The sequence below is a fragment of the Platichthys flesus genome, chromosome 4, assembly GCF_949316205.1.
Source record: "Platichthys flesus chromosome 4, fPlaFle2.1, whole genome shotgun sequence".
Lineage (NCBI taxonomy): Eukaryota > Metazoa > Chordata > Actinopteri > Pleuronectiformes > Pleuronectidae > Platichthys > Platichthys flesus.
The window spans coordinates 10694937-10708823 of NC_084948.1; the positions used below are offsets into that span (position 1 = coordinate 10694937).

Below are 13887 nucleotides of genomic sequence, written 5' to 3' on the forward strand. Positions count from 1 at the left end.
GTGAGAGATATTTGGAGATATACCAAATAAATTCCAGTTTGTAATTGTACCAAAGAAATGACCCAGTGTCCCTCATTATGGACCTCCCAGGTAGATTGGGTATATCAAAAAGCAACAAGGGATTGTATTGCATCCTTGCCCACACTGCAAGGAAGAACATTTTACGATGATGGATAATTAAAAAGGTGCCAACTGTTAGATCCTCGGGTTTCTGCAATCATGTTTCAGGGTTTTTCTTTGTGAATACTATTCATGTTTTTATATACTTATTTATGTTCGTTTCTTATTTTCTTGCCCTGTTTATCTGGGTCTTCCACGTAATCATTGCAAATTACGACACTTTATGTATGAATCGGAGCCACTATTCGTTGTTTGTTTGTTAATGTTTTTTTTGTTGTTCCTTTTTTGCATAGTGTTTAATGTAGTCAGCTTTTATTTGTTATAAATAAAACTTTGATTCAGCTCATATAGTCAGCATGGGAGACCCAGCAGGGGTTTAACTGAGCGTGTGCGTTAAGGATGTTTGGTCACTGTGACATTTAGAAGCAGTGTTTGGATCACTATTTAAAAATATCAACTCAATCTGTATGCAAATCCAAGCAGGCTTGAATTGTGTTCTAATTCTAATTTGTATATGGTGTTAGTATGAAATTGTGTGAAAATGTAAATACTCACGTGAATTTTCATCGATGCTGTTAGTTTAACAAGAGGAGTCTCAGTCTGAGGGAGAAAACGCAGTGAGGTTCTGCCAGGATACATTTAACAGGACAGATGGGATCTTTGCTATAAGACCAGTTTAGAAAAGGCTCCAGCTCATTACTTCCATTAAGAAGGTTATGTTTCCAACTCTCTTCATTGTTTTATTACATTTTTTAACAATATTACACACACCTGAACAGATTACCAAAAAACTAGGTGGAATGATGTGGTATGGGTCAGGAAAGAACTCTTGAGAAATAGATGTAGATCCAGTTTAGGAGGCGAATCCGGGATTTTTTTTTTACTTTCCCGGATATTGTGAAATAGAATTTGATGGACATTTTCTCAGGGAATAATTATTTGATCATTTTGAAAAAATCGGACATATTAAGGGGACAGATGAGTGTATCGAGTTTGGTCCAGCCTGACTGGAGGTATGTGCTCTACTGAGTGCCGTTCTAGTTTGTTTTTAGATTGCTTATAGTGTATTACACAAATTTCAGCCCACCAATTTCAGAAGAAAACTACTCAATAATGTCCTTTTTTTTATCAGTTGTCAAATTAAGACTTCTGGCTTTGGTATTTTATTTTTAGGTTATATTTATTCCAAAGATGCCACAGCTCAAATTGAAACAGACTCTTGGGATCAGTGGACTCGGGCAGGAGTGAAATGCTGCCTCCCAGTCCCTGTTCCACGCTCCTGATGCTTCCATCCCCTAATCTTGACTGCAGATGCAAATAGACTAAAAAACGTCCATGCCAAACATTTGCATTTAAACAAATAGATAAAGGTCATTTTGAAAAGCTGCCTCCTCATGACTGCAGTGTGAGGTGGCATGTTCCTTCTGTCCCTGCCCTCCTGACAGCGTGGTTAAAGCTCCCAGCGTGGCACGCCACACCACTCAGTATGGTGCTGCACACAGGGATGCAACTACAGTAGGCAAATAGAGCAGAGGGACAACAGAGAGGCCTGCCTGTGTGTTTGTGTGTGTGCATATATGTGTGTACTTGTGTGAGTGGGTGTGTGTATCAGACTGCTCTACAGCATCATGGACACAGGTGAGACTCACTTGTTTATATATACTGCTGTCACTCTGGTTGTTGCTGAATATATATATATAAAGCTTCTGTATTTATATTTATGAATTAAGTGCATGTGAAAAAATGTAATAGGAACAATTATTTTATGACATCTGTGCAAATGAACAGTCTCTTTTGATGATGCTAATTTCTTATAATAAGTATGTCAGTTAAGTTTCAATAGAACATAAATGTATGATCAAGGACAAAAGTAATTTTTGTTTAAATTCTTACAAATATGTTTGATATTTGAACATTTGTATACTAATCAAAATCATTCTTAACTTTTATTTGAATATGCAATAACTGTTTACAGGATGCTATTTAGTTTCACTTTGTTGTATATTTTCTCAGTGTAAGGTGAGAGTAATCTGGGATCTTAGTTTTTTTCTGCATGCAATATCCATCTACATTTTGCATTCTCATTTATGCTCCTGCTCCCTTGGAATGTCCCCAAATCACACCAGCACACGTTTCAGATTTGTGTCAAGCAATGTAATACCAAATGATCTGCTGCTATGATGCAAAGCCATCATTACCCCTCCGGTCTCCATTCGGTTTGTGAGCGCGTGTTTGTTGTAAATTGCATCTTTTTTTTCTCCTTTTGCATCGACCAAACCAAAGTTAATTTCCATGACATTAACACACAAATCCCAAAGACTCATTCGCCTGTATGCATAAAACTGTGAAACATTCAAATGAACACACATTTGTGGGGATGGAGGAAAATTTGTGTGAAGTTGTCTCGCAGGTCAAACTGTTTCTGGATTTGGTTCAAATGTGTGTTCACCCTTTGTTTTTTCTCTGTTCTGTCCAGACTATTCGAAGAGAGTGTACCAAGGCGTCAGAGTCAAGCATACAGTCAAAGACCTGCTGGCAGAGAAGAGATCCCGACAGACAAATGGGCCCAGATACAGTGTAAGCACAATCTCTTCTAAACTGCTATTCTTTTGTTCCGTCTTGTCTCTTCCCACTTCATTTGTCTCCCAAACCAAACAGCGCAGCCACAGTTGACATTCTGTTGGGCAACACAATTAAGAGGTCGCTTTTTAAAGAATCTCTTCTCCTTGTTTACATTTCGTCTTGTTTTGTGGACCAACGATCCATGGTGGATCCATTGACCGCCTGTACCTCCCCCCTCTGTCCCGGCTCCCCTCAAGTGCCTGCAAAGCCAATCTGTAAATAGCAGAACGTGGTGTGTGTAGAGAGAGACACAAAGCGCCAGGGCCCATCCTGACCTCACAAAAGAACACTGACACAATGATCGCAAACGGCGACGGCCGTGATCTCCCAGAAGTCGGCCCGAGGTGGAGGCAGGGGTGTGGTGGGAGGGTTGAGGTGGACCAGGAGCATAGAGAGAGAGAAAGAGGGCAATGTAGGAGGCTGTCTATGCAAAGTTTGATCCATGCACACCTGCCAGCTGACATTGTCCTCTGCCGTGTCCAGGCCGCAGACAAACCTCCTATTGTTGCCTCAGGAACACAAACATATGCAGTCAGAGAAATAGACGTCTGCATGCACAAGCAAGACGGGCTTTTCATTTCCCGCAAACTCCATGTCTAAAGGCTTTCACACAACAGTGTTCACTGTTTGGTTTCTGTTTAGCATCGGCATTTCCACTCTATAGAAATGCAGCCCGCTAACCACCCGGGTAATGAGGAGACCGAGTGAAAGACACAAGAGGAAATACAATTGGATTTTACAAAGAGAAAGTCCCCTAATGACCCCTCTCTAATGCAGCGTATGTTATACTAACATCAATGTAGAGGTTTGTAACTTGAGTGCATGTAGAAGAAAGATATCATCCACCAGGTCGTTGCACTGTGATGTGGTGGAGTTCCGAGTGAGAGGAGAGACTGATTGAGATTTAAACACAGATTCTTTAGAGGTAGACATGAAACACAGGGAGACAATTTACTGTTGACTTGTAAATGTCTCCAAATTAAAAGACCCAGGAACAGAACTGAACTAAAAATGTAATTATCCTAATATTAAATAGGCAGATCCCGTCTGCGATGTAGAGCTCCATTCTTTGGCAAAACGTATAAACCCCGGAGAATTGGTTTTCTTGAATTTTTCCTAAAGATTTATTTTTAACAATAACTTCCACTGCATATGATTCAAAGTTCAACAGATGACACCATTAAAGGCATTGCTGTCCTTATCAGCCTCTTGAAAAAGCTCAGGCTAGTTTCTACACTGACATACACGGAGCAGAGTATCGTTACTGTGTCTTGTTTGGAACATGATGAGCTCCATCTTGAAATAACATGTTCATTCAGGTGGAGGCAGCAGTGGGTTGGAGAGGAAAGAATTGTCTCTGTCAGGGGTCAATGAGTCCACAGACGAGACAACAGCTTCTGCATATGAGTCTCGAAAAGAGGAATGACAACTCTCTAACCAATGGAATGACAGTTTAACAGATCTCAAAATACTTAAAATTATTATAAAATTCCAATACCTCAGGTATTTTCAGGTATTTTAACTATGAAGTAGCATCTTTAGATAACACATCTGCATTAGAGTGACAAGTTAAAATTGAGTTAATAAGCAATAAAACACACCCTTTGGTACTCCAACACACTCTGGAGCTGTGATGCCACAGTGTCAGTCTAATAGGATAAGTAGCTAATGGTGGATAACTTTTTATATTTACCGCCATGTATGACTGTTCACTACTTATTCTACTTTTACTCTATGTTTTAATATTGATTGTTACAGCCAGAGTCTCACATTAAGGCAGTTAGACTGGGATAGTTCCAACAGACTTTAATTAATCTGATGCTTTTTTCTGGGATTAAATATACAGAGTAAAGTATTTCTATTATAAGGAAATCTTACATTTTCCATAAGGAATCTAATCAAACGGTCACACACTAAATACACATGTAGGCCGTTGTTCACCATATTGTAATTCAGGTAGGAATGGGTGACAAAGAAAAGGAAATATCAACATAAATATCAAAGTAAGCAGCTTCAGTGCTCTGAACCCCACTAGACTTTCCTTCCAATAGATATTCCCTCATTGGGTGTTTTGATGATGATGGTGGAGAAAGCTGTGTAACATGGGGGTCAGACTACATGACATCAGGTCCATAGCTGCTGGACCTGTAGGGAGTCGGATGGGCACCAGCCTCATGGGAGAACTCTGCTTCACTGGGTTTAGTCACCTATGTGACGTAGACCAATAGGAGCATAGCTGACAGCGCTCTGCCAGAACAGATGAAGCCAGGCACACTCATATGCAGACATGGCGAATCGAACGAGGAATGGTGTTGTTGGTGTCACATGTTGTTACTGTGAAACCGAGGGCTTTTAGGCTCGTCAAATCAAAAGACAGCCAATATCATACACGTCACTTAGTACGCCATGTTTGTTTTTACATTCTTGAAACTAAGTAGCGTTCACTTTTTTTTTTTCCGAGACGACAAATGGTGATTCTTCAGGGAGCAATGTATATGCTGTCATGTCTCTCAGACAAAACACAGCAAGAACTTTCCTACCAATCGAACCACTCATTCCTTGTGGTTAATGGAAATGCTCACAGTGTCATTAGTACATGGACAGGACACAGAGAGCTTCCCAGAATTAACTGAGAGAGCTGATTGGGAGACAAACAAGTTGTTTCTGTGAGTGAAACAGAAGGAAAATATTCATGAATGGAAAATATTTGTTATCCAAGAAAGGAAATGTGTCTGTTAGCTCAGAGAGTAGAATAGGCTGTTAGATCCAGTGCTCTGGTTACAGGAGTTTATGAAGGTTTTAACATGCAGGAATAAACAGCAGCTCAAACTGTTACTGTGTATTTAAGGCTATTGAATGATTATTTTGTGTTTGACGTTGTTTGTAGCCTCAGTGTGGGAACGGAGAAGTCTGATGGCTGCGGGTGGTATTACAGTCTCTTTTCATGATCCTTTGTGGCTCATGTATTAGCTCTGCCTGCTTACAATGAAGTCATCTCCAATGGGAGGTTTTGCAGTAATGTAACAAAGCTAGTGCCCGTTATATTGTAATGCATGAGCAGGAACTTCACAAAAGATAATGACACAATATGAGACACTAACCACAGTGAGCACACCACTAGTCCAGCAGAGAAGGGTTGACAACATTAAAGCAACACTATGCACATTTTCCCCTTGAAAGCAACCTCTTGAATATTAGGATGAAGTTAAATTGATGTGATTTGTGCTGCTTTCATTCACACTCCTCACCCTGAATGTCAGCTCCTGCTTTACGTTACTCTGGTGAGCAGGTACGAGTCAGGCCCAGCAAGTTCGCAAGTTCAGCAAGTTTAATATGTTTGAACGAGAATTAGAGAATTAGGGAATTAGCTAATTAGGGAAACTGCAAAGCATGGAGTGGAAGAACTGAGCTTGGAAATTACATATACCATTGGAATAGGGGTATGCTCCATTATCTGAAAGAGACAGGAAAGGACAAAAATGATTTGTTATGGCCTAAATAACTCTGATTCAGTAAATGCACCTTGAGGTTGGTTGCCACCCGCCAATAAACCGGAAGAAGAAAAATTTCAGAAATAAAGCAGAGCTGTAGATCTTTTAAAAAGACATAGGTGCCATTAAACCCATTGTTTATCTCTAATGTTCAGCCAGGAAACTTTTAAAATATGAGGAATTCTAAATAGAGTTTGGTTGATTTGTAACAACCAGCTCTTCTGGGTCAGGAAGCCGGGGATCATGGGTAATATCCACCATTCAGTTGTGTTTCAGTTCAGGGAGTGGGACTACACAGTCGCAGCTTGACTCAAGACATGGATAGATTTAAATTTTCTCCATATGAAAACCACTTATTTGCTCGAACACAGAGCCAAACGGAAATAATCACTGTGTGGCTGCAGAGGGCGCTGTTGCTCAGTAACGGTTAAATAGTGTTGCTTTAAGTTAAACCTATGTGGTCCGTTGATGTTGTTGGAGACACACAGATAATGTCCCTCTGGAGCCGACCTAGTGACTCTGCCTTGTTTAACAGTGTCACTTACAGTAGCTCCTGTTTGTCACAATTATGTGGCTCCCAAAGTCGACATACTAATCACCAATCATACATCAATTGTCAATTTGTCAATTGTTTGTAGGTCCGTCCACAATTGTTGTCAAATTTGGTATAATATTGTATGAATAGGCAAAAGACGGACAAAGAAGTAGCTCCAACTCTGAAATGTTCCGTCTCTATCTGATAGGCAATACAGCATCTTTTCAGTGCAACGTTCACTCGTGTGATTATGAATGATGCATGGAGACCTGATGATGCACAGAGGCACACAGTAACATCCATCCACGTCTTTCTGTCAGTTAATGCTTCTCTTTCAACCCTGGGAATAAAAGGCCTTTGAGAAAGAAGAGCAAACTCTGACCACAGAGAGAGGGTCCTCATGTCGGAACACGGAGATTCTCAGTGATTATATAAAGATCATAAATCATTTCTCTTTACTCAGAACATCTTTATTAAAGTGGACTGCCCAAACATGCTGATATTACATAAATGATCCACGTCAGTGACAAAGTCATTCATGTGGGATGTAGAAGCCTCTTCAAGGCTTATATTTGTGATGTGTCTTTAGGTGAAAGTTCACCAAATGGCAAAACTTGATGTCAATGCTCTGAACTCAAGGCTATTTAAGCTTTTGCTACCACTACATTGCCAATAAAGTGCAGTTTAGCAGCAACTTTGCAACTTCATTCTTTTACTCGCTAAGAGCTGCCTCCAGTGGTACAAAGCAAACACCAATTATTCCTGCATGGAAGCGTGTCAGATAAAATACAACAAAATGGAATAGAACCAAAACAATACAAATTATTTTTCTAAAATAAAGTTGTGAGAAACTGAGAACTTAGGGGAACTGTATGTTTCAAGTAAGGATATTCTTTAAGAAAGATGCTTGTTTTATTACTAGTATAAAATACATTATAAATTTGCATTGGTATAGGAAGAGTTCTTCTGTGTTATAAGGTGAAGTAGAGCCGTCATCATCAGCCCCACCCCCACAAACATATACACATTGTCTGACTGTCGGAGCTTGAGTGTGCTGATTTCCATACGCAGCCTTCAGAGATGCACTGAGCCGTACCTGGGCCCCATGAGGAAGTCTTGGCATTGGCAAATCACATTCAAATTCTGCCCTCAAAATTTGCTTGCCTCCCTGCCAACGCAGGCTTAATATCAACTCTTTCATGCTAGCAATATGCAAACGAGCCTGTGCTGGCCAACCTTGTCCTTGGGACCCTGCATGCACGACTCTGCACTGTGCTCCGACCGAAACGGCAGGAACAAAAATGTTAGAACATTTCATTAATGTTAACCAAGTATCAGATATATTTGATGAGCAAACATGATGGAACACAAGGATTTAACCTCTCCGTTGTGTTTGCTGATGTACTGACAAAATTGTTCAAACTCATGACTTTATTAATAGTTACTAAGTTTGCAAAAATTCCAAATATACTGAAGCAAAATTCTGTGGAAATAATGATGGATTTTTCTGTTTTTGTATTTCATATTGTCCCGGATTGAAAGCCTGTTTAAGGATCATAATTTCGCTGAAACAATTCGGTAAAAGTTAACGAATCGACAAGTTGTCCAGGGAATTTGAATATTTATTTTTGAGAGCCTACAGTGAGATTAAAAATGTTGGACAATATATTGGATGTGAGCAACTTTAAATGATCACATGATTATTGTCATGTACCATCTGAGCAGGAGACGATGATTAATCTTATATCTACTGTTCATTCGTAAAAAAGTCAGACTTGGAAAGATACATAATAATATTAATAATAATAATAATAACAATACGAACATGATTTTACTTCGATACTATAGGACTTAATTTGTTTAAAACCCTCTCAATGACAATTAACAAGGCAAGTAACAACAATTTAATATTCTTTATTTATCATATATATCTCAATAAAGTATATAGATAAATATTAGATAAAAGGAAACAGTTTAAATGGAATGGAAAATGTTTATTCTGGTGGCTGGAACCTCACCCCTGTCTTGTACTTTTTAATGTGATCTCACTTTCCACTTGTTACTTTTCACACACGTTTGTGGACTTCTGGTGAGAGGACAACATATGTCACTGTTTGAATTACCCTTTATCACAATGATGATAATATTGACAACAATTATTACAACTATTATAGAACCAATTGAATTACCCATCTATATTATTTATTGTGTATTATTGGGATTGTGCTGATTCCTGGGCCTGAACACTTAATGTATGTATATGTAGTGGCTGCACTGTCCTCTGTCGTCCATCCACATCTATAGACAAGATACTGAACCCCAAAATTAGCCCTTCTGATTGAGAATGTGCTTCAGACTCAGTAGATGCCCTGTATGAATGTGTGTGTGAACGGGTGAATGGCAAAACCTGTGCTGTGAAGAGCTTTGAGGTGCCATCAGGACTGGAGAAGTGCAGGATAAATACAGACCATTTACTATCATACATATCTCTGTGTCATGCTGGATTTAAGTTCAGAAAATTGGACGTATTTCAAAAATGAGCAGGGTGAGACTCGTCTTTATTTTGTCCAAGCATCTGAATTTAAATGTAAATATGCTATATGTTAACGCTGTATTCAAAATTACAGCAGTTGGGTATATTGAATTAAAGAGGGGACATACTTTACAGATGTTTGTGAAAGTGTTGAATTTATAATCTGTAGCCATAAGTTCATGTTGTATATAAAGGAAGTGTGGCTGTAGCTGTGATAAGAAATAAGAAATTATTAAATGATTAGTCACATAAATAAAGTGTATGAAACCTATTAATTAATAATAATTTATAGGTTTCACAACACAATAGTTTGTCGAGATGCCATCCAGAAATTGAGTTATACTAGAGAAAAAATGTAAAAGGATATTTTATCAAAAATTGTTACAAGAGATTTGAACAATAGTTGTTAAATTAGAAATAAAACCAAATCAAAAAAATTAAAAATATATGTATATTAATAATGGTTTTCTATGTCCCCACATGACCCCTGAGGTGATTATGAAAGATCGTTGACAGCTTCAGTTGCAGCAAATTTGGTAGCAAGGTTAGCCGACATTATTATGAAAAGAGATGTTACAAAGAACTGTCTAAATGAATAGTGGCAAAATTGTGAAACAAAACATGACTAAGCTTGAACCTTTCTCTCCTCACTCGTAATGCTGCTGTCACTCCCCTTTATCTACACCTTCACACATCAGGTTATGATAACGTTATAGTTACCCCCCAGGTTGCCTGGCTCACTCCCACTCTCCTTTCTTTTGGCACAGGGAGGATCAACCACTCCGCCTTCATTTGTCCAGATGCCAGGTGAGACTACTGATCAAGTAGAACATAGATCTTCATCATTCACTCTTCACTGGCTGCAAAATAAATCTGCCAACACAGTCTCAATCTGCACTGTCATTATCACTCTGAGTAATACTTGGCTGACCCCAGTTAACATTCTGCCTCAGGTGTCTGCCAGCCTAAGAATCACAACCTACGTGTGTTCGATCTGTGCTGCTGCCGTGATGAAGATTAGATGTGTATTGTTCTCTGCAGGGTCTCACATGTTGCCCAGCTACTACGGCGTGAGGCGTCCCTTCATCTCCGACTCCGACTTCTGTCCATCCACCAAGCTGTTCTCCCCTGACGTCTACTCCTCAAGCCTCGGGGGTAAACATCTGGGCTGCGACCCGTCCACGATGTCCGGCTACTCCTCCCTTATTGACAGCTACTACCCAGAGGCCTTTGGTGATTACCGCAGCGCCTCCGCCTTCTCCAGCTCTGGAGGATCCTTCCTGCAATCGTCGGCCCTCTCTTCCCTGCCGCCTCCCTTCAATGGAGAGTCCTCGCATCTTTTTCTGGTAGGGGTCAGGATCAGGGTTGGTGCATGTTTGTGTCATAAAGCAGTTCGATAATAATTATGTAATAATAACTTTATTTGTATAGCACCTCTCTAAACAAGGTTACAAAGTGCTTTACAAAATCCCTTGCAAAAAATGAAGTAAAATGATAGGTATTCAGTTCAGTTCAATTTTAAGCGCCAAATCATAACGTATTAAGGCCGAGACCTCACGATTTAAAAAGAAACCCAATAGCTCCCACTGAGTGAAGATGGAATGAACAGGTTTAGTTTAAAGCATTAGTTAATATGTGAAAATACATGTATTGGCCACATCATTGGTGCATCGAGTGAGGAGTGTGTGTGCCAAGTGAGAGCCTTCGTGAAGAGGAGGGGCCTATTCAGCAAGAAAACAGTTTAGATGTTCACATGGGAACCTAGATTTGAAAATGATGAACCCATTCTTTAAAACCTAGTGCATCCTGGGAAAAGCTCCATATGTTTTCTCTGATATTTAGAGAATAGAATTGACTCCTCGTTTTGAGAAAGAGTTCAGGTTTCATTCTTCTGAAGGGAAAATCTGCCACCATTGACTGCAGCTCATCTCTGTAGTGTTATGTTACAAACAGCTCCAGTATGTGTGATGTGCTTTGCCACATGTCTTGGTCCATTTGGTTCCTTGTGTACCTTCGTATTCACTTGTATGTGTCATTTTACATTTGTTAGACAGAGTAGACGTGCAGCGAGGATCACTTGTCAGAATCAAACACATGCATCTTAGCCAATAGTCTATCAGGACGTCCCTGAGGATAGCTGTACCGTAGGTCACGGATGTTTGATGGTGTAGACACCACACTTTAGTGCTGAATGTGTGGTTCTGATGGTATCAGTGCTGTTTTGGCAATCTGAATCTGTCTATGCCAACTATCCCAATTTTGGAAAAGATTATGGAAATATCCCTGTTGGTTTGAAAAGAAAGAATAAAGTGTGTAAAGCTGAAACTGTATCATATTTATGATGAGGAGCCCTACTCAGACTGTGAAGACTGAAGATTGTGTCTTTGTTCTGGAGGAACACGTATGAGACAATAACTGTTTATGTTGTCAGAGTTAACTCAGGTTGAGCTTGAGGCGTTTGGGTTTTTTTCAATGGGAACTTTGCATTACAACCTGGAGGTTTGCAGTTAAACAGATGTGGGCATAAACGTAGGATATGAGACGGTTGAATGAAAGACTGTTGAGTTTCAGATTGGGAAAGGTAGGATTCACCACTTTCTTCTGGCCTTTCTTTTATAAAAACTGTATGAACTGATATATTTGTTGCCACTTGGGGGCAGTGTAAACAATTTAATATATCGTTGATGGTGGATGAGCATGTGTTGGCAAACAGTCTCTTATTCCTTCTTCATTTATATCTTCAACCAATTGAATTTGATTTATTGCTATTATAAAAAATCTTATTTAAATCCGTATCACATTGCTTTATAGAAGTCCAGTATTTGATTAACATTTAAGTTAAACTGAAACTTTATACCTTTGACAGTTACTGTACATGTTTGTAAGCACCACTATCAGAAATTGTACAAATAAAACCCAATCTGATAGCACAATGAGTGAGTCAGAAAAGGTTTCTTGTTTTATACAAATGGATTGAACTGTCACTTTAAAATCCAAAGTTTAAAGCATAATTGAATGCAGCACGAATGGCCTTTTCATTGGCATCAGTGAATCAGGGAAAATATAAATGCGATCACACTAATACAAAAGAACCGCTGTTTTCATATGAGCCCGTACAGTGTTACAGTATCTGATGGTGGACGTTTCCTTTAGTCCGTAGAGGAAATACATTATTCAATGATTCATCCTCTCCTCTCTTGTCTTTCCACTTCAGAGAGACTCATGGGAGCAGTCGGTTCCAGAGCCAGTATCCCAGGTGGAGGCTCTATGTCCTGACGGCCTGGCCTCCGTCAGCATCCCGCCCTCCATGCCCAGTCCAGAGCCCCCGGGTAGCCCCTCCCAGTACCGGCCCACCAGCCGAGGCTCCTCCATGTGCTCCGTCCCAGGCAGCCAGCCCTACACCCTGCACCCTCTGGAGGAAGCCCACTACCACTCTTTAACCAGCAGCTCCTATACCACCCCCTCCTCCTCCTTCGCCTGCCCTCCATATATGAGCAGCCCTGCCAGCGATCTGGTGTCCAAGATGGTTACGGAGGAGGCCAACGTCCACGGCAGCCTCCCAAACAATGTTGAGGCTCAAGCCTCCTGGGCAAAAGAGGATGGGGTGAGCCCCTGGTCGCCCTATGAGATCAGGAGGGCCTTCTGACTGGATGACAGGCTACTGGTTCAGAATAAAGAGGAAGACGGACGTTTCACAGACAGTTAAACAGACAGTACAGAGACAATTCTGGGACGTGTTTTGTAAATAGGACAATTTCTTTGCATCCATAGCATCAAGGTGTCCATATGTCCATATTCCAACCTGATGTCAGGGCAATGTTCCTATTTATTGCTTGATTTATATGTTACAGAGTGGAGGAATAACTTGTGACATGCCATAAAATGAAAAATGGATGAAATAGGATTTTCACTTTTATGATGTATCATACTAGAGTTTGTGTTTGTTTTAAAAAGCCATGTTACATGTTTAAACTCTTTTAAGATGTAAATGGTTTCTATGCCAAAGGGGGAACTTCTCTAGTGGGTATGGGGAAATGTTGTGGAGTTTCTCAGCTCATTTGAAAAAATATATAAACAATTTAGTAAAGTGTACAGTATACCTGTAATGTATTTGTGTTAAGGTGAAAATACAAGTCAGATTTCAGATTGGTGTGAGGCTCATCTTTATCCTCCTAACTGCAGCTGCAGCACCTTGAGCACCAGACTCCACCCTGAGTCAATATTTTCACGGCACTAACTGTTAGTGGGAATTTCTGTAAAGTGAGCAGATGGATAAATGGTTAAAATGACCAGTATCAGAAAAAACACGCACTTGGGAATCAGTGGTTTAGCCTGCAGGTCCCTGTTCAAGATGATAATGGCCTTTTTTAAGAGATTTACAATTATACAGAACTCCATTTGTTTAGCCTATATATGTTTTATCACTAAAACTATTAAAAGCCTGAGAGTTTGATGGTTGGTTTTATTAATACAAGATGCCTGGTTATGGAGGAACCAAAGTCAAATGATTTAGTTTTCTTCAACACTTTAACCCTGTCTATATAGCATTCAAAGAGTGAGGGATAATGTATCACTTACATGACCTA

At 39.9% G+C, this 13887-nt stretch overlaps 1 protein-coding gene across 1 annotated transcript; it reads left to right on the forward strand.

The window, feature by feature from the left end:
• Positions 1 to 1748: 1748 nt before the first annotated feature.
• On the forward strand, positions 1749 to 13613 carry LOC133952173 (POU class 2 homeobox associating-factor 2-like). Its single transcript, XM_062386508.1, has 5 exons — positions 1749 to 1758; positions 2597 to 2697; positions 10069 to 10108; positions 10343 to 10647; positions 12516 to 13613. Exons 1-5 carry the CDS (start codon positions 1749 to 1751, stop codon positions 12945 to 12947), a joined length of 888 nt encoding a protein of 295 aa, XP_062242492.1. The 3' UTR covers positions 12948 to 13613.
• Positions 13614 to 13887: the final 274 nt, after the last annotated feature.